Below are 24375 nucleotides of genomic sequence, written 5' to 3'. Positions count from 1 at the left end.
ATTGAGAGTGTAAAATTCTGCTCTGAATTCAAAATTACTCCACTCACTCAAGTGACCTTTAGCTGACATTAGTAACAACTAACTGAAAAGTTAAGAGAAATGTCTTTCTGAACTATTTGTTTTAAAATGTATGTACACTAAAAGGTATTCTTCAACTCTAAAAAATCCAATAGCATCAGTATTTAGAGCCAAGAAATGGTACTGCAGTTTGTGGTTTGATTTGAGGTGTCATTTTTGTGCTTTTGGTGCAGATCAGAATGGGTGTATCACTAACAGAAGTAAAAGTGTTCTGTTTTAGCAACTGCTGTTGCTTCCACTGTTGAGAGAAGAGCATGAGGAAATAGGCATATCTAAAATTAGGTGATTGGCATGAGGCTAAAAAGCTTTCTGCAGTTCACTTGCTTGTTTATATGCAGTTAGGTATATGTTGGTAGTCTAAAGATAGAATAAGCAGAGGAAAGACAATGAAAATATTGTCCAATAAACCACATTCAAGCCTTCTCTCACCTAGAACTGAAGAGATACAGGGCAGTGCTGAATCTGACATACTTCTTACCTTTTTCTTCACATTCCTGTTGTTCAGAGACTTCACAAGCTAAAAATAGTAAATCATAAGCATAAAATCATAAAACAGACATCTGTCAGGTTCATTGAAGTACCTCATATGTATCTTCATAAATTGAAGACACAGTACATTACTGGGAATCTGGTTTTGATAAGCCCATATCCTAAATACAAGGGAAATAACTGCAGTTAATGGAGAAGACTTGAGATCTTGCTGGTAATACTCTTTATCTTTCAATTCCTTAGCAGTAGAAGATAGGAAGTTGTTTATTGGAATGATCTCCAAGAAGTGCAATGAAAATGATATTCGAGTCATGTTCTCCCCGTTTGGGCAGATTGAAGAGTGCAGGATATTACGGGGTCCGGATGGCCTGAGCCGAGGTAAGCAAAGATGCTGGATGCTGCCTTTTGCAACCCAACCTGGCATTTGAGCTTTTTCTGTGATTCCCACCTACATCCCCTCCCTGCCCACTAAGCATTTTCATTCCTGTATTCATCCCAATAATTGTGGAGGTAGTGAACAACTTGATTCCTTTTTGTTCTTTCCCCAGGTTGTGCATTTGTGACTTTTACAACAAGAGCCATGGCACAAACAGCAATCAAAGCAATGCACCAAGCACAAACCATGGAGGTAAAATGAGTTAGTGGGTGTCAGGAGCAGATGTAATTTTTCAGGCAGTCACTATGGAGTTTCAGGGACTAGAAAGGAGAGAGAAGGACAAGTGCAGTCACGTGTTTCTTCACAAAAACTGCTCCTGGACCTTTGTGTTTGTTTTGTTCTATTTTCAGAGTTTGAGATAGAAACTTCATTTGTGAAGAAAATACCAAAATACAAAATAGAATTAAAAGCAAACAAGATTTTGAGCCTTTGATGAAATGTGTTGTTTGAATGCATATATATATGTCTGTATGTATGCATGGAGGAGGAGGGGACTGCTTCTAGTGACTGGGTCTTAATTCAGTGTTTTTGTGACTGCTGGGGATAGCAAGTATGTAATTGTTTGAATTGCTGTTTGCAGGGTTGCTCTTCTCCCATTGTTGTAAAATTTGCAGACACACAGAAGGACAAAGAGCAGAAACGAATTGCTCAGCAACTTCAGCAACAAATGCAACAGATCAGTGCTGCCTCAATATGGGGAAACCTGGCTGGTCTCAACACACTTGGACCCCAGTACTTAGCAGTGAGTTTCTGATTTGGGTTCTTATCATCTCTTCAGGGATTGGAGTGTCTGACTGTTTTGCAGTGTTTAATAAAGCTCCTGGTAGATAGAAGCTGAGTTCTTAATTCCCATTTTGTGGATGAGAAGGCTGAAATTGTATTATGTGCTCTCATTTAGCTGGGATACTTTTATGAGAGGATTTCAACCCCAGCCACAGTAGCCCTAATTACCGAAACCTTCGGGTTTTTCTCCTGCATTCTGTAGAATGTGCTTTTTCTTGATATAGTACTGCCTCAACGTTTACCATGTAAATGTCCTTTTTCCTGTCCATCTGATGACATAGTTCTTGTATTCCTTTATCATTTTCCTTTATTTCTGTCATCCTCTTCCAGTGAAACCCGGAACAGTACTTGGTATACTGTCTAAATAGAAAAGATGATCAGATTGGAAGCAGAGTAAATAAACCCAAACAACAACCAACTGAATAAAAGCAAACCCTACAGAAAATAGAGAGAAGCTACTTTCTTTAGCAAAAATGATGTAACAGAGGGTAGACTGCAGCTTCATTCAAAGTTGATTTTACTAGGTCCCTAAAGAATGAACTTTTCAAAAACTAATGTGCTGTGACTCATGAGGATTGGGAGAGTAGTTCTGACAACTGCATTCATGCAATATAAAGTCTGAGGAACAGAAAAGGAAAGTTTAATCTCATTCTTGGTATGGTGTATAGTTGAAATGGGGCAATTCTCTTACTATTTTTGTAGTTTTGTTAGATTGGAATTTTTTTTATAACAGCTAGTTAATGTAAAAAGGAATTGAAAGTTTCTAAAAACCTGAGTTGAAGCTTGAAATGTCTTATGTCTACTGTGCATAAGGAAAGTAGAGTAGGTTCCCTCTCCTGATGGGTCTTTGGTTTTGGTATGGCATTGCCATTTGTCCTATGGTGGCAGTGTCAGCTGTAAAGTCTGTTTTGAGGTAGCATATCCTTAGGGTTGACAGTCCTGCCTTAGGTGCTTTAAATAGGAATTCTCTCTCACTACTGATTCTGCTGGTTTTGTCTTGGTTTACTGGCTATAATTTTCCCTCAGCATTGCTGATGTTGAGTATGGAAAGCAGTGTGCTGTTGCTTTGGCTTCAATGTGCTGCATGGGCTACGTGGAGCTTCACTGTGGTGGTGCTCTGGCTGTGCTGAGGGAATTCTCTTTACGCTTTGCTGTGATGTGCTGCATGGGCTGCAGGAATTCATTTGTGACGGCGCTCTGGCTGTGGTGTGATGCAGTTTCTCCCAGAAGCAGAGCCAGCCCTCACTCTCACTCTTGTTTTGTTTTTTGGTGTAATGTCTAGCTTTATTTGCAGCTCCTTCAGCAGACAGCAGCTGCTTCATCTGGGAACCTGAACACACTGAGCAGCCTCCACCCAATGGGAGGTGAGTTTTCTTCCACCAGAAGACAAATTCAGTGCCAATTAAAAGAGAACAAGGGTAGACAAAGTAGCCAAAAAACATTTTAATCTCATTTGGATAAGTAGTCCTGAGTTTTCCTACTCCTTTGAAATGACAGGAATTCTCTGCTACAAGTGTGGATGTTCCTTCTTAATCTTAGTTAACTATTGTCCCCAAGGTAAGTGGTGGTGTCTCCCCAGCCTCTGGCATTTAAAATTATCTTCCCTTATGGGTAGCAAAAAGAATACTCTCTGTATTTGTTTTCATCCAAACAGATGCATATATGAAGAACTTTGTTTTGAAATAGGCACTCACTAACGCAGATGTTTTCAGTGATTCTGGATTCTTAGTTTTCCCATTTTCAATGCATTTAAGAACAAAGCATTTAAGTTGGAAATACCCAGTTGTTAGAAATGTGAGCCAGTGCTTCATTCAGATTCTTTTATTCATTCATTTGAATTACAATTAATTATGCCATTACTGTTAGAGAAAATCAGCTTCATAAATATGAGCCAAATTCCTTGCTGTGGACTGCTAGTCAGAATATTCAGTGAGTATAGCAGTCCTGGGGCTGTATATTGGTTGTTCCTTTTGCCTTCATACAGTTCAGAATAATAAAACATGTTAGCAACTCCATTCACCACATTCTCCAAATTCTTCTGCTGGCAGAAAAATCTATAGTTTTGATTTTAATACTGAAGACTTTGAACTTTTCAAATTGGGTCCTGGAGTTATATGGTAGTTGCCAATGTCACGTGCCCTTTCTGTGCAGAAGTTTGTCCAAAAGTGTCTTTGTAGATCTGACTTGTGTTGGCTGGTGCACTCATCAGTAACAATTACAAGCGTTTGAAAATCGTTGTAATTTCACTTGTAAGAATTTTGATTTATACTGGAAGTTGATTCTAAATTCAGCTTCCTATGTTGACTTCTTTCATGTTAGCCCTCTTCAGAGCTCTTAGATCTAAGACTCTTGTGGAAAAAGCCCTTTTTTAAAAAAACCATTTCACTAATATCCTATGTGGAGGTGATCTATAATGGATTTTGTTATGCACACAATCCTGACATTTTCCCCCTCTTGTGTCTTCTTAAAAACAAGATGAAATAAAGAAGAAAGTACAGCAGTAAGGACTGGGGCAGAGGGAAAGGGGGTAACTGGCTGAGATTGAGAAGTTTCCAGGGTAGTTCTGTCTTCACTATTTTTAAAAAAATCAACAAAACAAGAAACCAACTAACCAACAAAACCTTAAAAATTTAGAAACCGGACCTATAAATAGTATGTTGCATGGTTATTCTAAATATGTGATTCTCTACCAAAAAAATTGTAGTTTTAAGGTCTTGATGACATCTCAGCTGATCTCCTTTCTTGAAATTCATAGAAAGAAAAATTAAGTAGGTAATTAGATCCCAAACTATATCAGACTCTCCAGACAAAATTTAATCTCAACGCTGTTTGAAAGCAGATGGGAAAACAGTGTGATGACAAGAGGACAGGTGCAGTGTGCACATGACAAACTGCTTCAGTAAGGAACAAGCTGCCCTGTTCTTCATTAGCTCCAACACTTGCACTTTTAACCCTCTGTAGCACAATAAAAGCAAAATAGAAAACTTTTTGATTTTAACTTCATGCTTTTATGTTACAATGGAATCTTGAGAATCTAAATAAAGGTAGAATCCCCTTGTTCTGGGAATTAAATTTGCCAAAGGAAACAGATCCTGCCACAAACAGAAAAACAATTGAAAAGATTGCCACAAACAGAAAAACAATTAAAGAACAAACAAACTGTACTAGAGGTATTAGAAGTACTTTAGAAAATAATTAGTTTATACTGCATTGTCACATTCTTATGTTGTCTGTTTACGTGCTTAAATTACAAAACTGAGGTTTTAATTATTTGAGATGTGTGCTTTGCTCCCAAGGTCTTGCTAAGTATCCAAAAGATGAAATACCACCTTTGTTTAGGATGTTGTGATGTTGTTAAATGAAGGGTGATTAATTTGGTTTTGGTTTTAATTATGTTGGGAATAAATATTAGAGATTGTCTAAAGTCAGATGAAGAGAGGAGGAATTGTTAAAATAATCAAAGGTAGGAGACAGAAAACGGAAAGTAAGGGAAAAATGGAGGCAGAATTGGAAGAATGGAGCTGGTCTACTAAAGGATACTTAAAATACAGAATTCAGGAGGGAGATCCATTTTAATGGATTCTCTGGCAGAAAAAAAGTGCAAAATACAGTCAATACTGACCAAGTGGTTTCATTCAAAAACGGTTGTTCAAAATGAAGGTGAGTCAGATGAATAAATTGACCAGTAAAATTCATAAACACAGGGGTCCTTTCCTCCCCCTGCAGTATTCCTTGCTCCCTACGCAACATGCCTGAGGTTTCCCGATTTCCTTGCCAGTGTGTTTGGCCAGCCTAAACATACATTGGCTGATCCTGTGGTCACAAGTTGCCACTTAACAATTGTCTCACAATTGACTGTTGCTACTTGGCTGCCAGGGGGACCAAACAAAACATGCTGATGCTCAGCTGATGGTAGGTTGAAGCCATGACTTTGTGGCCTCTGTGGTGTAAGGCCTTTGTGAAAGAATTTTGCAGTTCCTCCTGTCCCCATACAAAGAGTGTGGGAGGGACATGAGAGTGGGAGAAGTTACTGGCCTGGTGTCTAGGCAAGTTTTCTAGCTTGCACATGAGCTCTCAGACCCTGACTTAACTCCTACACTTTCATTGACTGGAGAGAAGGCTGCTTGAAAATTTCTGTACTTTGGAGTCTCCATCTGGCATAATGCGACCTGGCCTTTTCCTGAATCACATCTATCTGGGCAAAGAAGATGATTTTCCACTATAGCAAGGAATTGCAATGTAGAAAAGATCGGTAACTGGTATTAAGCCTGTTGCTTTTAAGCTCCTTCCCCTTGTCCCTTGTGATGATCTTGCTGGATGTGTTACACTTGGGTGATGGTGGCTCTGACAGGAGAACCTCGGCATTGTCCCCTGTGTTGCAGGACTGAATGCGATGCAGTTACAGAACCTGGCCGCGTTGGCAGCTGCCGCCACTGCGGCTCAGAACACGCCCAGTGGCACCGCTGCGCTCACCTCCTCCAGCAGCCCCCTGAGTGTGCTCACCAGCTCAGGTAAGAGACTGCCCGTGCTCTAGCCTGATATCCATTGCCCTGGAAGTCCTTTCAGGATAGATGTCACCTCTTCTGTCTATCCCTTTTGTCACTTTCATGTTGATCTTTAATGGAGAAACAGTTTACTAGTAGATACCTTTGCCACCAGCAAAAGCTTTTTTACCTGCTGTGTCTCTTCCTCCAAATGATCAGATTAATATAGAGTAAAAAGAATTTTTTGAGGTCATTAAGAAGCAGAAAGGTAGGTGACCTCCTTCCAGTCATGTTATTGCAATCTCATCACATATTTGGTTTATCTGTGATTTTAGGCAGGCACTGTGGTAAATACACCCTGTTCCTCTCAATACGGAAACAGAAAATACTTTTAGCATGGTGTAATGTATTCTATGCACTATAACAGTGTATATTCCATTAATGAAGACAAAGATATTATAACTTCCTCATAAAAGTAGATGAACGGTGCCTAGCACTTGCACTGGAAAGCAGTTGTCTAGAATTTAGTGTATGCATTGCACATAAAAATTAGTATCTTCCTTTTGCATGGCTTCTTTGTGTCTTGTTTGTTTGCGTTTTTTAACTTTAGGTTATGTACGTTAACCAGAGATACTAAAGTGTCCAAGCAGTGTTCTTTTGCTTCCTTATTGTTAAATATGATCATTAAATGCAACAAGCAAAGCACTAAAAATAAATTCAATTGTGCTTATGGCAGACATACTAAGTTTTTATCACAAACAAGGATCAGTATTCTACTCAGTTATTTCTATCCAATTTTGAGTTACTACTAAATCCTGGCATGAGAAGGAAGACTCTGTATTTTCAGGGTGTCAGTTTTCCAGCAGCTGTCCTACAGAGTTGACATCCTCACTTGTGATTGTGAGAGACCAAAGAGGGTTGGAGGGAGGGGATTTTAAATTTCCACAGGTAGATTTTGAATTGCGCAGGAGAACCAAGAAGCCAGACTAAGAGATTATAAAGAGATTACAAAGAAAAGCTGTTTAGAAAACCTTCTGTCGCATGATTGGGAGTTAAACCATGGGTACTTTGCAGTTTTCTACTTAGAGAAATTCCCAAGAAGGAATTACTCCAAATAGTGTTCTGTTGCAGGACATTTTTGCATTAAAACTTTGTGATCTGTAATCCTTAAAAGACTGAAATTTTAAAATTTATCTCGACTCACAGCTGTGTATCCTATTCTATAATTAAAAACATGAAGGTGACTATTCTGACAGTTTCTCCTATATTTCTTCATGCTTTGTCAGGTTACAATTTGTTGTGACTGGCATTTAGAACTAAGATTTGCGTATTGACTGTCTTGTCTGATGACGGCAGCAAGTTTGTTCTTCTTTGTTGAGGTGAAGAAGGGCTGGCAGGTTGTGAAGCTCAAATGTCAGATGTGCTAGAAAAAGCAGAGACAACCCCTTCTCAAAAGTGTGCAGTGAAAGGACAAAGGCAATGGACACAAGTTGCAGTCGAGAAAATTCTGATTAGGTAGAAAAATAAAATTATTGGCAAGAGTGATCAAGCTCAGGAAAAAGGTGCCAGAGGAGCTCTGAAATCTCCATCATTTCAGAGACGTGAGAATGCAATTGGAAAGGACCTTTTCAAATTCAGAGGTTAGATCAGCTCTGAGAAGAATTTTAGACAGGATGATCCACAGAGGTCTCTTTCAAATGAAGTTGTGCTACTATTGAGTAATCCTTGGAATTGGCTTCCACTCTGTGAATTTTGGCTGTTCCACAGAACTATGCAGGTTACTTTTTCCTTGATGAGAGACATATTTCAGGACTCTGTTCTTTTTTTTTATCATGCTTGTGGAGGAGCTAGGGGGTGGGAAACAGCCCATTTTCTAGTACTTTCGGTGCTGAATTCAAATAACCTTCTGATCATCAGTAATATCAATAAATGTTTGTGTGTCAAAAGTTCAGTTATCATGATGGATCATTTTTATTAATATCCTATGCAGATTTATCAGTTAACTCTTCACATGCTTGTAACATGCAGCAGGCACTATTGTATTGCTCTTTTAACCTAATTTCAAGTATAATTTTAAAGACTAAAGATTAGCTTTGTTCAAAAGAAATAAAAAGTTTTGGAGGGCATGTTGTCTATAAGTAGTCACTGACATAAAATTCTGAAACAGTTCTAGTGCTTTTTGTTAGAGGTATAAATATGCTTCACCTTTTAAAACTACACTCAGACTGGGATGAGGGGAAGCCTCAATGTGTACAGACACATTCAATCCCATGATACTTCTGGAATTATACAGCTTTTTAACTCTTTAGTCTTCAAGCAAACTTGAAATTCTATTGTGATTAATATTCCTGTGTGCATTCACACTGTCTGTATTCACATAGAAAGCTGTTGGGCTCCACACAGAAAACATCTATCCCTCCTCAACTACATCCAGACCTTGAAGAAACTGTATATAGCAGTTCAGTACCATGTGTTAGTAAGTGCCTGCCTTGTCTGAGGGACATATGGCAACATCTACTGGGATAACCTCTTAAACCTAACTGCAGATGAGATGACTAACTCCTTGACTTCTCTCCATCTGTCATCCAAATGTTCACCTGATGTTTATTTGGACATCTCTGCTCAAATTGCATAATTGGTGGAAAAATCCAGACAATCCTTCTGCATAGTTCCCTTCTTGATTTTATTTAATCTGCACTGATACCATTTATGTCTGGGGAACTTGGAAGTCTACATAGTGCAGTCCATGGACCATGGATGTGTTGCATATCAGAATGGTGGAACTCAGGGGCATTATGTATTATTGTGCTGCCTTCCTACCCATTTCAGACAATTTTCTTTAGATAGTTCCATCACAGTTGTGTATTTTGATGTAGAATGGGGTGAAGTAAAACCTTCAACCTTGCTGAAAATCAGCTCTTGGAACAGAGCAGTCTGTTGCTGTTATGTAGTCATTGTTGCAGAGACCATGGCCGTAAATAAACTCACTGCTAGCTTGTGAAAGGAACATCCAACAAAATACTACAGAAGTATCTCAGGATAGGAGTGTCTTGTCTGACATCTTTTTGACTTGAGTACCAGTAAGAATTATCTGCTTCAGAGCAAAATAGAATGGTTACAAACACTGATGTATATTTCCATATCTCTGCTTTCTAAAGGCAACTTCAAAGGTTCAGCAAAGCTTAGATGATAAGTATTTTCAGCTACTTTGTTAGAGTCAGCCTTTTTGACTAGATATAACTCAGTAGATAGATCTAAGAAAACATAACCTTAGTAACAAGAAAAAACCCCAACAACCCACCAAAAACTGCACAGAAACAATGTTGAGAATTTGGAATGGAGTGAAGAACATATATAAAACAATATTAATTTTCCATCCCCATTGCTTTGGGGTTTTTTCTGATCTAAAATATAACACAAGAAAAACAGAAATTATGACTAGAACAGTGGAACTCCTTCTGTATTAGGAATAGTCTGAAAAATAGAAGACTACTGTGGGAGAAGGATATGATTACAGCCTACAAATACATTACTGTTGTGATGAAGATGAATAAGGTAAAAACAGTCATTAGATATTTCAAGAATAGAATTGCACGGTATCAGGTAAAGTTGTCATCTGCTAATTTAAAAATAAACAGATTTTTCTTAGCATAGTGCATGATTAAATTGCAGAAGTTGTGTCTTAGAACATAGTAGAGTCCAACAATTTGGTTTTCACATTGCGCTGAAAGTAATGAATGAAAATTGTAACTTTATTACGAAGACGTTTGCCTTTGGCTGAAAAAATCCTAGATTCACAGATGGCTCTGTTGATATATAGGTTATACACAGGAAGCATTCCTTTGTAATTGCCCTATATTTCTGCTCTGCTGTTACTTATCTGCCTTTTGTCATCATCAGAAATGGGATGCTGTCTTCAATTCCTACGTACATAAGGATAAAGAAAATACAGACAAGTCTTTGGTTTTCTTAGCATTTTCAGTACTAAAGCATTTCTTGTTTTGCCTAAAGAAATTTCTGATAAAGGCAGGTAAACTAAAATAACTGTGATCAGCATTTTATAGTGGTTTAACTTACTTAAAATGACAGGCTTTTAAAGTAGGGAAGGTACACATTTTTCTCTTTCACTTTGCTCTCTAGTCTTTTTTTTCCTTAGCTGCTGCTATTTTTGGGGGGATAGGTTTGAAAGGGTTTTTAAATGGGGTTCTCATCTGTCAAATACAGTGTGTTTTTGAATTACAAAGATCAGTAATGAAATGTTGCAGAAACAAGTGATATTCTAAAATCAAGGTAACTGTATGATTTCTGAACTCTGGCTTTTCTTTAGCCAGGTATGCTAATTTTTCTACCAGCCTGAGGGTTATACTGTAACTTGTTCTCTGTGTTTTCCCAGCATTTAATATGCTGTTGACAGTAAGACAGGAAGTGTCTCCTTTTCATCAGAGTAAGCATCTTAAAATAGTTTGGGACATTGTTTTTCAGTTTTTGATTTATTAGGAGAGTTTGTCTTTACGTGTACTAGAGGAGATTTGTCATTCCATCTGTTATTACAAAAAGTGGTATGAAGTGCAGCTCTCTGGTTCTCATGCAGCTTTGGTTAGGTACAGCTACTTTTGTTAGGGGATTATTAGGCTGTATTCCATTTAAATGGTTCCAATATCCAACCCCAGCAGAGACTTTGTGCCACAAACATGAAGTGGTAAATATGTAGTGCATGTGGAACTGCTTGAAAAATGCTAACAATTATTTTAAAAGTTTTAATGGATGTATGCAGCATAATTGAGAATCACAAAAACATGAAGAAAACTGAAAATGCCTCAAATTCAGTTCTTCTTTTACCACCTTGGTCAAATCGATAAATTCCTCTTGCAAGCAGACTACAAGATGCTTTTACAGCAACAGTCTTCAGTATCTTTTAATTTTTAGCAGCCATAAATATTTTCTAGTGCACCTTATGCAGTAAATATAAACTTCTTGGTTCATAGCAATACACATAGCTTTTCTTCTGCAGTAGTGCACAAACCTATTAGAAAAACCACTGCTATATAATCATAAAAAATATGCATTTCTTGGTTTATCATGTCCATAAATCTTTGTAGATGACCTCAATGTGAGCTTCTTTTTCTTTTAATATGCCAGCCTGGAAAACTTATTTTTCTCATGATTTTGATGTTGACTTCAGTAGAACTAACTCTACCTGGTGTAGAATCTGGTGGGCCATGTAAGCTGTCCTAGGTTTTGTATTGTCCTAGGTACTGTATTGGTAGACTTCTCTTACTGAGCCAGTGTAGTTGAAGATGTTGCTGGAATAGAGGACAGACTATTTATTTTTGGATGTACATTTCAAGACTTTTCTCACTCCTAGCCCCAGCTGCAGCAGCAGGATTTTTAATAGAAAATTATTTAATGCATCAAAATAATCTGGGCATGTGGTGTTCCTGTTCTGGCAGTATGGGAAAACAGTATGTTCAGCCTTCTTTAATGTCTCTAGTATCTATGTTGCAGGTCTTTTTCACCTTGAGTGATGTTTCAAGGACATGTGTTTATACATAGCAAGTGACTCTTACTTTAGGCAGCAGGAAACAGGGGCATCACTGCTGGTTACCTTATGTTGAGATTTATAGTTTAGCCAACATTTGTATAATGTCTCAATCTTACATGTCTTACACTTACTGACATTATTATTGCTACAAAGAGTAGCTGTTATGATGAAGTAGAAATCTAAAAAAATTGTAGGAAGGGCTTAGAATGTATAAGCAATATGATCAATCAAGTTGTGTGGGTTTGGGTTTGTTTTTTTTACATAAAGTATCCTGTGTTGCCTGAATCTGTTCCTTACTAGTTTTTTCTACTGGAATAACTTAATGAAGAAATTGAATTATCAGGACTAAAAAATATTAGTTGAAGTTTAATTGTTTTATTTTAATAGCAGGTTCCTCACCTAGTTCCAGTAGCAGCTCCTCTGTTAATCCAATGGCTTCTCTTGGAGCATTGCAGACGCTGGCAGGTGCTACAGCAGGCCTCAACGTTAGCTCTTTAGCAGGTAAGTTATGTGTAGTGGTGCCTTGGGGGAATAGCAGATTATCATTCCTCAGCCTGTGATAGGTCGCTGGGGTGATGTTTTCTGCTCCCTGCTTTTTGTAATCATGCAGAGCATTTGAAAGGTTATTGGTCTGGCTCAGTGGAAGTACTCAGTCATCTTTTATTTCCTCTTTCTTATACAGGAATGGCAGCCTTAAACGGAGGACTTGGCAGTGGTGGTCTCTCAAATGGGACAGGTAGCACAATGGAAGCGCTCACACAGGCTTATTCTGGAATCCAGCAATATGCTGCTGCTGCACTGCCCACACTCTATAACCAGAGTCTCTTAACACAGCAGAGTATTGGTGCAGCAGGAAGTCAAAAAGAAGGTAGGCAGAAAGTTGTAGAAATTACTTGAAAGGCGTTTTCAAAAGGGCACGCTTAGGCCTTGCACCTGCCTTACCTGTAGATTTTTTTATTTGGTGTCATTTTTTAGAATCCAGGAGTTACTGAAGATAAAAAAGGTCTATGGGCTTTCTACTAAGGGCTGCCCAAAGTAATTTTTTATACAGGATGTTTCTCGTGGGGCTTGTCCAGTCTTAAGCGCTTCCTTAATCATACTCCTGCATGTTCTCAGAGGGAAGGAGAATATGAATCTACAGCCTGATATATCCCACTGTCAGAGAATCAGATATAGTTTTGTTAGTGTTGTTTTCTGGGTCCTTCACCTCTTCCAACAGCTACTTACACCAGTCTTTTCACTCTTCAGGTTAAATGTAATATGTAGGGTAAAGTAATGTAGAATATAGGAGTAAGTTTTCAGCAGAATGTAGCATGTTTAAAAGAGAATCTGTCAGATTACAAGCAATCTGATTGTATTGTATTTTGTTTGGAAATTTACTTAGTTGCTTTGGGACCACAAGTTTTGCATAGCCATTTTTTGTTCAGTCAACGTCTAGCACTCAAACCTAATGTTCAGCTGTCATTGCATCAAATATCTGTGAACCAGTTTTGGCACAAGGTATAAAGTACAAACAAAAGTGGTCAGAAAGACCTAGAATTATTTGAGTGATAATTCCAGCAAAGGGTCATGCTCATTTATTCTGGAATCAAGTGCTCTGCAGTACTGTAAATAGCAGTTTCATTTTTTTATCTAGAAATTTTTTCTTGACTGGCTCTTCCACCTTTTTTTGTGCAGTGGGTATGTGGTATCCATACTCTTTCTGAATTTATTTTCCTACTTGTTTGAAGGTCCAGAGGGAGCCAATCTATTTATCTACCATCTTCCCCAGGAGTTTGGGGATCAGGATCTGCTGCAGATGTTCATGCCATTTGGAAATGTCGTCTCTGCCAAGGTTTTCATTGACAAGCAGACCAATCTAAGCAAGTGTTTTGGTATGTTGGATCTACAGCTTCCTTACAAGGGGGAAGCAGTGGGACAGACATTGATCTCTTGTCTCTGGTGACCAATGACAGAACCTGAGATAAAGGCCTGAAGCTGAGTTAGGGGAGGTTTAGGTTGGATATTAGGAAAAGGTTTTTCACCCAGAGGGTGCATGGGCATTGGAGGAGGCTCCCCAGGGAAGTGATCACAGCACCAGCCTGACAGAGTTGAAGAAGTGTTTGGAAAGTGCTCTCAGATAAAGTGTGATTCTCAGGGTGTCCTGTGCAGGGACTTCAGTGATCTTTGCGGAACCGTTCCAACTCGGGATATTTTCTCATTCTATAAATACTTATCTGTAAAAAGGTGGCTTTTATAGTAATCTCTTTTTCAGTATATTGTCTAGTCTAGATATTAAGTTAGTAGGGAATCTCTGTGTATTCCTAAAAAATAAATAAACCAAACACTTCCAGCAATAAACTGTATTTTTCTGATTTTCAATTTGGCTTTTTGCTTTTCACTATTTCATACTATTGTGCCCTATTATAGTGTTCTGGCCCTGGATAATTCTTCCTGAGATTAGCTCAGTTGGTTAGAGCAGAGTGCTTAATAATGCCAAGGTTATGGGTTCAATCCCCTTATGGGCCATTCACTTAAGAGTTGGATTCCTTGATCCTTGTGGATATCTTCTAACTCAGAATGTTCTGTGATTATTATTTGTGTTTGCAGACTGTAATCCTGAGATAGTTCTTCCTCTTGCCTCTTCCTGTCTTTTCAATAATTTCAATAATAATTTGTATGTATTAGTTAGTACATTATGATTATGAATTATTTCTATTAATATTTGTAGATAGCTATTATGGGCACCATATTGCATTTTTGTAGTGCTGTAAGGTCTTGTGATTGTTTTGATAGATGAAGATTTCTTGTGATGGAATAGGAGAGGTGAGCCTTTCTCTATGGTTTTGATAGCTTTGTGTGTACATAAAATCCTGAATTTTTTTTCCTATTTGAGCCAAAAGATGTGGACAATCTGATGCTTTGTGAGAACACAGAAATATGCTGATCATTCAGCTATAACACCTACATGTTATGGACACATAGCCATTGGCTGGAGTGGGAGTTATTCTCAGTCCAGATATTGAATGGAGTTATTTAAAATAGGCTCCTTCAAAACACTGGAAAAGTTTATTTTTAGGATAATCTTTTCCAGGAATGATATGCAACCTCCCATCTGAGAGCAACCCAAACACAATAGTGGTGCTGGTGCTACCTTTCCTTGGCAGCTATTTCACTCCAAACAAATTTGCTCCTATTATGTCATGAGGGTGATTTCAGTCTTGTATCTTTAATGAGCTTTTGAACCTGGATGAACATTTTCCAGGTTTGGTTTCCTCCCAGGTATGTGTTATTATAAGTATCAGTACTTATTTTGTTGATAGACTAGAAAGTGTTAATTTCCTGACCTGTGTTTATCTTCTGGCCAAAGTTCCATATGTCAGAAAGCAATGCTTTGTTAGAGAGCCTTTAAAAGTTATTATGAGGAGTCTAAAACAGTTGTGAGCTTCTGAAAATGGCACTTCATGCAAGCCTCTGTGACCTTGTGAGTGCCTGCATTTCCAGCTGTGAGCAGCCATCGGGGGCAGCTGTGGCATGGGGTAATTGTGTGTTTTCCTCTCCTCAGGTTTTGTAAGTTACGACAATCCTGTCTCTGCGCAGGCTGCCATTCAGTCAATGAACGGCTTCCAGATCGGCATGAAGCGGCTGAAAGTACAGCTCAAGCGCTCCAAGAACGACAGCAAGCCATACTGAGCACCCCTCCCCTCCGGGACTGGAGTGAGAAGGATCTTCTGGTAAGTTGGAGAGGAGCGCACTTAGTGATTCGAAGCCCTAAGGCTGTGTTTTTACAGTCCTGGAAGCTGATCCATGCCTTCTATCTGGCACATCTTCCCTTGAAGACTCTGCTGCAGCCTCTGCTGAGAATCCCGCTTCGGATGGAGGACAAGTTTGTGCTTTTGTTTCCAGTGTTTTACTTTGGAGTTTAGGTGCCATATCGCTGAGGTTTTTTCTTGTTTAGGTTTGTTTTTTTTTTTCCCCCTCCCTTATTTGAAGTTTGCTGTGTTTGTAACCAGTGTGTGTTGAGAAGGACCAATGCCAGCTCCTTGGGGGTGGGGAGAGAAGGTTAAAGGGAGCAGCAGAAACTGACACCACACTGCCTTGGGGTAGAGAGGAGAAGGGAAAGCAGATATAACACAGAACAGCTGATGAAAACAAAGATGGGCAAGGAGAACAGAGAACTAGGTGAGAAAGAACCGACTCCATGTAGCCTTTGTCATGCCCCATCCACTCTTTGAAATTTCCTTAACTGTATGGCACAGTAGGGATTTATTAAATCATCTCTAAACCAGGAGATGGGCTAAAAGGGTGAACACATTAACAAGCCAAAGGAAAACTGCAGTGATTCTTTTTTTTTTTTCTTTGCTGTATATAAACTAGTGTTTATATAGCAGTGTGAATGTACACAGCACTTTATAAAACTATTAGATAATGTCTCTGCCCAGAAAATTTCACTCTCTGTCTACAGTGGAATATTAATGAAGTGCAGTGAATTTCTCCATGTATAAGAAAACTTAACCTATGTACTTCATCTAGGTTTTGTGGAAAGGTAGAGGCAGCTTAGTCTGGATGAATACATCTGTGTCTGGAAACAAGAAAATTTAGATCCCCAGTAACCTGCAGAAATTTTTGAGAATTTTTCTTAACAGTTGATCACATTCCCTATTTCTGTGAATAATGTCATTTTTTGCAGAGATTGCTATGAGTTCCTTTTCATAAGCATAATGTAAGTGCTGATCGTTTATTGAAATGATAACTTCCTTTTTTGTTGGTTCCTTTTTAATGAACAAAACTCGTGCAGTGACTTGGTCTAGTAATTAGGTGTATCTCTCTACTGCAGTTTTCCTTTAAGGGGTTGTGTACCAGCTCAAAACAAGGCTAAACCAGGAGCTACGGAACCAGAGTATTGCGCCTTTCAGTCTTTTCTGCCTTTTGCTACAAGCTGTTACCTTTTATACTGAAGGAAAATTGAACACACCCCTTAACTGAGCACACAGTTTTTCTACACACCAGTGAAGTTGCTAGTGCATTGCTAAGGCCCTTTGATATTCACTGGTTTTAGGGGGCTCAAAGGACTTTTGACACTCTGGCCTGAGCTGTTTCAAGAAATCAGTGTAGAGTTCCATTTTATAACCACCAAAATCCACCTCTGTCACAAGAGGAAGTTTACAATTTCTGTGTCTTAAACACAAGTTTGATTTACCTCATAATATCTCCTTTTCCTTGTTTTGTGTTAACCTGGGTTGTAAAGCTGCTTCCCAGGGCTCCAGCTAACACTGCTGTCTGGGAGCCAGCTGCTAAATAATGTGTGGGTCAGATGTGGGGTCAGGACTTTGTGTTCTGCTCCAGCAGGAGGAGCACTAAACCCATCAAACCTGAGATCTCGGTCCGAATCCCCACTTGTGTGCGGTGATCTGTTGGGAATGTTGGGCATTTCCAGGGACTGGGCCCCCTGGGATCTCAAACCTCAGAATTGCAAGTCCTGATATGTAACATCCAAGGGGAGCCCTTTCCTTTCTTAGATTGAAAATCAAACAGTTGATGTCAGTCTGTCCAAATTGATGGCAGACAGGTAAATCTGTCAGTATTATTTAAATAATTTTGTGGTGGCAAAGTTTCAAAGGCCAGATTGCCAAATTTCCCAGTTATGCTGGCATGTGGTACCCTTCTATGTTAATTATTTGAACCTCTCTAGAAACGTAAACATACACTGAAGTGAACCATGTACACTTGAATTCTGCACCATAGGAAAGATGTGTCCTGGTTTTCTGAGAAAAGAGTGTTGGAGTGTGAAGGCCTCCAGGGTGATTATGGGATTTTTTTATATATATATATATATAAATTATATACTTTTCAAAAAAAGGAAAAAAGAAAAAAAAACATTAAAAAAATGTAGTTGGGAGCAACTGCTCCAAGTGCAACCTGCTGTAACCAAGAATGTTGTTTCTATTTTTATAGAAGTTTTATACCGCTCCAGGGTGGAGAATATTTATTATCTAAATTATTTCACTGGAAAAAAAAGGCCAGAGTTTTGTAGAATCCTGAATGTGATTGTTTTACACACATAATGATGTGCATGACTGAAACTACTGATTTTCAGTGGCCTGTTTGCAGCCCAACAACTGCTAAATGAGGAAGATGAATGCTGTGAACCAGTGGAGGAGAGCACTGTGCTCTGGGGTCTCTACAGTCACTCTTACCTTCTTTGCACCCTACCCCACTGTACTATCAAAGACCTTTGTCCTGTTTTTCTTTTAACCTGATGCTCTGGCCTGTTTACTAGTCATTTCAGTTGCCCAAAATTAGATACTTTAGCTTCTTCATCCTATAGTGTGTCCTCAGTACTGTAACTTACAGATCAAGCTTGGCATTGTTGCAAATAGGTGCGACTCCTATTAACTTGAGGAGACTCACCAGTTTACACTGTGGCTTAGTTTGATCAGTGACTCCTCCCAGACATAATCACCTTAAGACACCTAACTTGGGCCAGTTCTTGTGCCTTACTGGCGTAACTCTAAGTATTGCCAAAAAGAAAAAGAAAGTAATCTATGCAGGTTAAATTTTAAAAGATGTGATCCTCAGATGGTTTGAATCAATGCAGTTCAGCTCTCTGAACGCAGTAGAGCTGCATCCGTTTTCACCAGCTGAAGATGTTGCCCTGTTTGTGTTATTTGTTTCAGATTTCCCTTTCTTGGTGTATCAATGTGTATGTTGCCAAAGTTAATAAATGTATCAAGTTTGTGACTTGGGCAGATTTTTTTTCTGATAACAAAACTGATCTGATAAAGTCAACATTTCTGTATCTGTTTGGTGGCTGCCACTGATTGTGGGGATTTAGGCTGCTCTTGCCTCTTCAGTCTTAAGCCAATTTTCTTCCTCAGTTAGTGGCAGGAAAGTATGGATTCTGGGGACTTGGGGCTTTTAAATTTTTAGTTCATATCATGCTCTCATTCAAGTGCAAATCAAATTAGTGTCAAATGCTTTACTTCCTGGAGAGTAAGATAAGAGTTGGGAGAGTTCAAATAAACTGCAGAAGGTTGGCTGAGGCAGCCACATGGACAAAGTGTGCTGTATGCTTAAAACCAAAGAACGTGATTTTCTACAAGAAAAGCTAAAAGAACTTCTGATGAAATAAAATTCCTTATTATGTGTGCCACCAGGAAATACTTAAAATACTTTTAGTTTACAAGGTGGAAATGGTCTACTTCATAGAGTTATTCGTTTTCTCAGGAGATATTTGATTTTACTGCTCTAATAAGGTGAAAGAATTACGAGTTAGTCTGACACTGCTTATTGTCAGTACCACAGTAAATTAAATCATCATTTCTTCAGTCCCCTAGATACTCAATGGTCCAAAATAGGTTAGCTCTTTGTAGTTTAACTTTTTTTTAATACAAAGCTGGCATTATTTAAAAATTCCAGCTCAGAAAAATCTCACTGGAAAATGCATCTATCAGGAAAAAGCTTTTCACCTGAATATTGAAAGTCACATATTATGATAATTCTGTCATGCAAGCTCAATCTAACTGAACTGGTAATGGCTGCGGGTTAGGGAAGAACAACAAAGCAGAATGAAGTCGTTTCTATTTTATTTGGAAATACCTAAAAACAGATTGGATAAAGCAAATTGCAAATTAAGGGTGCAACTATGAACAGGTAAAATGCTTTGAAAGCTTCTTGTTGCAGACATTTAAACCTAAAGATGATTGATAGTCCTAGCATACCTGCCACAAAATATAAAACACAGAAGGCAGAATTATCACTATTGTAAGAATAAAAAAAAGACAAACTGGAATAACTTTGTCCAAGTCATTAAGACCTTGTCCAGTATCTCTTGGTTCTGTTTTTATAGGCCAGTCTTTCCATAGGGCTTTGATAAAACTCAGTCTTTGCCCTCAACATAGCTAAGTGAAATATTTGAAAAATCCATATCAAGAAAATCTCCAGACAAATCACACAGTCATGCATGCTAAGATGTCACTTCATTTCATGCTTCTTGTTGTTTCTCATGCCTCATTTCATGATGAATTTGCTTTTCTGGTTCAAGAGTGAGTTCTTGCACCTATCTGCAAATAATCTACAGTATTTCTTGAAATGTAGAAATAAGTGCAAGTGTTCATTGTACTCTGCTGGAGTTGGTTTAAACTCTATACTAAAGTCCTTTCCCTTTATTGGAAAGCATAGAAAGCAAATTAATCTCAGCAGCTCTAATAAGAGGAGTATTGCTGATTTAGTGGACAATGCGTTTCTTGTTGCTTTGGAATGAGAATGCAACACTTGCTAATCTGAAATTGTGTTAAATAATATGCAAATCTCACCTTGTTTTAGTCTGTAACCAGAAACTTTGAGATGTGCTGAAGATTAAGGCCACAAACAGGAGCTAAATGGGAGTTGGGGGTGTGGGGAGGCAGAATAAGAAAACAAACCTCTTCCTCTCTCTTCTGCCTCCCACTCTCATCCCAAAATATTCCTTGCCTCTTGCAGCTCACAAGCGGAGGGCAGGGAACAGAGGTATTTATGTCACTTAATATAAGAATTATTTTTTTATAAACTCTTCAAGAAAATTTCAGGAAACACATTATTTTCTGCTCATCAAACTGGCAACAGTGACTGTAGAGCTTCTCAGAGCCCAGAATCTCCTCCTCATGAAGCCAGGGAGCTGAGGGCTGTTACATAAAAGGTTGGGAATGGAAAATCCCTGTGCAGGTCTAATGGTATGACAAGTGCTCAGCTAGGACAAGTCTTAACTTGCAGTCAAGTCTTAAGGAATTCTTCTCTGATGTGTGGGCTTTTTGTCTTGTATAATCTTTTTTTTTTCCCTTTTCCAAATCACCCAACCCCAGTTACATGGGCTCCTAGGGAATAAGAAGAGACTGTATCTAAAGGAAAGAATGTGGATTTGCTGGGCTACTACTGCCTAAAACTTCCCATGTTAGAGTGCAAGAAAAGTCTCAAATGTCAAACCACCTGTGAATCCCTTGTGTCCTCTGTCTTGTCTCTCATGGTCTCAGTCTCTGTGGGCAAATGTTTGCCCTGGAGTCATATTTTTTGGAATCGGTCTCCTGGGGAGGGAGTTTACTCTGTCCTAAACAGAGGTAGTAGACACACTGGACACGGGGCAAGGTGTGTCACTCAGCTGTGGAATGCTGAGAGGGAAATCCAGGCCTCTGCTTCCATTTGGTTTCTGGCAGTTTGATGTTTACTTGGTGTCCTTCATGTACCTTGACTTTTACTTGTCCATCGTTGGCATGTGCTGCCCTTCCCTGTCAACTCCCTTCCCCAGGAGATCTCATTGTACAGTGCCCATTCTTGTTCTCTCTCTCCGTGTTTGGATGTACTGCTCTGTGTAACTCAGTGGGTCTCCCTCTTTCTGGTTTGTTTTTTTTTCTAGATTCCTGCCGTTTGTTCATCGTTGTGCCTAAAGCATGTCGATGTGGCGTTCAAGTACATCGTCCAAATCCTTGTCTCTTCAGCTTCTCTGATGCTTGAACTCTCACCTTTGACCTTGTGTTGACCTTTGATGCTGATGTGTATTTTTATTATGTTTGTTTCTTTCTTTTTTTTTTTCTTTTTTTTTTTCTTTTTTTTTTTTTTTGTGCTGCCAAATTGGTTTTGCTAGAAAGACTGCTGAAGGGGAATATTTAAACTTGCATTTGAATATAAAAGAATTTCTATTTTTCTAGACCTTCGTAAGATAACCACTTGATTTTGTGAATCTGATTCTTTGTAATTTGTCTTCAGAGCAGCCTTGCTAGCATACCTTGTGGAGTATTTGTATTTCTGTGAACATACAGCCAATCACTTTCTAGGCTTAGTTTTTTCTGTGTGCTTAGTTTTAAAAACACAGTTCAAAGAAAAAGTCAATTATATGGTGTGACTCAATCTTTCAGAAGACTTCCTAGTCACATTTTGCTGATCTGGTTTCTGTGCTTGAGGAGACAGCATGTGCTTTTATGAGTTCAAACTTGTGACTTGAAGTGGCGTCAACAGAAAACACTTGAACTACATTTTCCTCTGATTGTAGCTACATTTTTGCCCTGGCATTTACTGATTTTTTTTAATTATTATTATTTTTATTTTTCCCCTGCTTCCGTGTGATTATCAGTCTGCAGTGAAAATTTGATCAAAGTTGATGTTGTATTTTGTTAAGCTCTGGCATGGTTGGTTTTTTTGTAACTACAATCTCCTCAGCAAAATGTGATGGTTTTGTTTTAATCTTTCAAACTAAGATAGTGCCCAGAAATGTTGTGCATGTTTCCTGCTGTTTTCTTCACACCCTCGTATATATCACCTTCACCTCTCTGTTTTCTATAGTTTGTGCAAAAACTGAGCAATTTAATGGGTTTCAAAGGTATCCTTTAAATTGGTGGTTTCGGTATGACAAATATCTGATCAGAAGCCACCTGAGGGCATCTACCTGTGCACTTAGACTGTCTGCCTGACAAAGCACCTGGACCTTGCTCCATCTCCAGTGCTGTCAGAAGCTCTGAGGGTGCTTGGTTACACTGTTCCCCTAGCAGAAGTGTTGGTGGAAGCAGATAGCTGGGAGCAGGAAGTGGGGGGAGCTCACAGTGTTGCTGTTTCCAAAGCTATCTGAAGCTAGGGCTCATTTCAAACACTGAGCATTTTGTACAACTCAGGGCACGTTTCTGTGAAGTCCAGCCCCAGTCTAACACCATCAGAGTTTGGTGGCAGGATTCTGGAAGGATCTAGGTTAGCTCATGAAATAAAGTGTTTTAAATATCCCAGAGAAAGCATTTGTAACACTGGTCCTACAACTGCTGGCTCTTTTCCCAAATGACAAGCACAATACAACAGCCTCTGAAGCTGTTACCTGAACAGGGTACCATCCCCAGCTCTCTTTTCAAGGGCCTTAGCTGGGGAATCTCTGCGGAGATTTTTTAGTTTTTGTTTAGTTTTTAATTGGGTAATGAGCTGAGCAGTTTTTCTGGCTTACAGGATAAACTAGAACAGGTTACTGCTCTCTGGGTAGCAGGCTTCCCCTGCCCTACATACCATCTGCACAGGTAGAAACTGGGAAGTAGCTTCTAGATGAAGGCACCTGAAGAGTGTGTGCTGTGATGAAGTTTCAGTCAGAAGCAGCAGCAAGCTAGTGTAGGTATCTTAACAGTTGAAATAATGTGAAATGGAATTCCAGGAGAAGGGTTTTTGCTGAGAAAACAAGTAGAGTTTGATTGGATAGAAATCTTAATTTTGTCCAGTGTTTGGGATAATGTAAAGATGCAAAGATTGTTTTCTATCTTACTCCTGAATTGGTTGAGGATACTGTATTCTCACTAGGTATTGGCCAGACTCGTGTAGACAGTCCTTAATCTGCTTACAAAAGAGAACAATTTGAATATGGTACATGTACCTGGGAGTGAATCGTGAGGCTGAATGAAAAAGGGTAGGGACTCATTTATTTGGGAAGTAGGGTTGGGGGCTGGCTGCTGTTAGTCCCACAGTCTGAATGCACAGGGCTGTGTGCTGGGGGGCGCTGATACCCTGCAGTGTATGGAGGAACTGCCAGTACGTTTCTGTACGTGTGCATCTGGTTCCGTAAGGAACCTTGGGGGAAACCTGTGGAAAAATATCTGAAGAAAACCAAAATGCCAAATGTTGGGTGTTTCTTTCCTTTCTTCTTTCCTTTTCTTCCTTTGGTTGTTTTAATTGTTCTGTGGTGGTTTTAATGGATTTGAGACAGTGGAGCAGCAGCTGCCTTTCTGATTTTTGGCTGCTTTTTGTGAATAATTTAAAAAGAAAATTTACATTTTGGAGACAAACCTGTGGGCTTTTTTATTGGTACAAACATTGTATTTAACACTAGGGGTTTTGTACAGTTTTTTGCCTTTTCTACTAGAAAACAATGTAAAGTGATTCACAATGTGATGAGAAAACAAATTGCCACTATGACCAAATGTAGAGTCTGTTCTGCAGTTAACGGGATTTAATCAACTCGAAGTCGTGGTTCAGTCGTAGAAATGCTTTTCTTTACCTTGTTTGAGCTGTTCCTTTTTTTCTTGTTTTGATTTGCAAAACAAAATGTCTTTTTGTGTGAAATTGTGTTGTACTCTGTAGAGAATTACAGATTTTACTTTAATGGTTTAAAAAGCAGAGGAGCGCGTGTTGCTTTTCTGATCTGATCACAGAGTTTGTGTAGTGGATTTAAAAATGAAAAGATTTGTTACAAGTTTGGAACAAGCGAGTATGTGTTAAAGGAATTTTCTTCCTTTTGTGTGTGTGTTTTTTTTTTTCTTTTTGTCCCAAAGGGCAACTTAAAGCTGTTTTAATTGCACAGACACACCGACAACAAGTCATTTTGTATATGCCAAGTGTGGTACCTTCCTTTGTTTATTTGCTATTAAACTGTTTGAGAAGAGTCCTTGTGTGTTGTATTTGTGTCTTAAACTTGAGGTTCTTTTTGGGGTCCAATTGTGAGAAGATGAAGAGAGAGATGAGAGAACTATTTTACAGTTTCTTAGCTGTGAGACACAAAAATATTCATGTCCCAATACCTCTTGTTCTGGATGTACAGTATCACCCTGGATTTTTACTTCTATGTAAATGAGCTACTTTGAGTAGAAATG

At 38.8% G+C, this 24375-nt stretch overlaps 1 protein-coding gene across 9 annotated transcripts in view; it reads left to right on the top strand.

Moving 5' to 3' along the window:
- The window catches only part of CELF1 (CUGBP Elav-like family member 1), a 61101-nt gene extending 36936 nt beyond the window's left edge, over positions 1 to 24165 (top strand). For 2 of the 9 annotated variants that reach the window (XM_083862931.1, XM_083862926.1), the window contains exons 6-15: positions 811 to 945; positions 1116 to 1195; positions 1584 to 1745; positions 3069 to 3150; positions 6169 to 6297; positions 12200 to 12313; positions 12495 to 12680; positions 13543 to 13686; positions 15357 to 15525; positions 21180 to 24165. In XM_083862931.1, the coding sequence (XP_083719057.1) occupies positions 811 to 945; positions 1116 to 1195; positions 1584 to 1745; positions 3069 to 3150; positions 6169 to 6297; positions 12200 to 12313; positions 12495 to 12680; positions 13543 to 13686; positions 15357 to 15484 (1160 nt within the window). In that variant the 3' untranslated portion in view covers positions 15485 to 15525; positions 21180 to 24165. The remainder of the gene's footprint in view (positions 1 to 810; positions 946 to 1115; positions 1196 to 1583; positions 1746 to 3068; positions 3151 to 6168; positions 6298 to 12199; positions 12314 to 12494; positions 12681 to 13542; positions 13687 to 15356; positions 15526 to 21179) is intronic. The other 7 variants (XM_083862934.1, XM_083862933.1, XM_083862932.1 and 4 more) reach the window with 7 other exon arrangements.
- Positions 24166 to 24375: the final 210 nt, after the last annotated feature.

The sequence above is a fragment of the Zosterops lateralis genome (genome assembly GCF_965231275.1).
Source record: "Zosterops lateralis genome assembly, chromosome: 6".
Taxonomy (NCBI): Eukaryota; Metazoa; Chordata; class Aves; order Passeriformes; family Zosteropidae; genus Zosterops; species Zosterops lateralis.
This window is presented reverse-complemented; position numbering and strand designations above follow the sequence as displayed.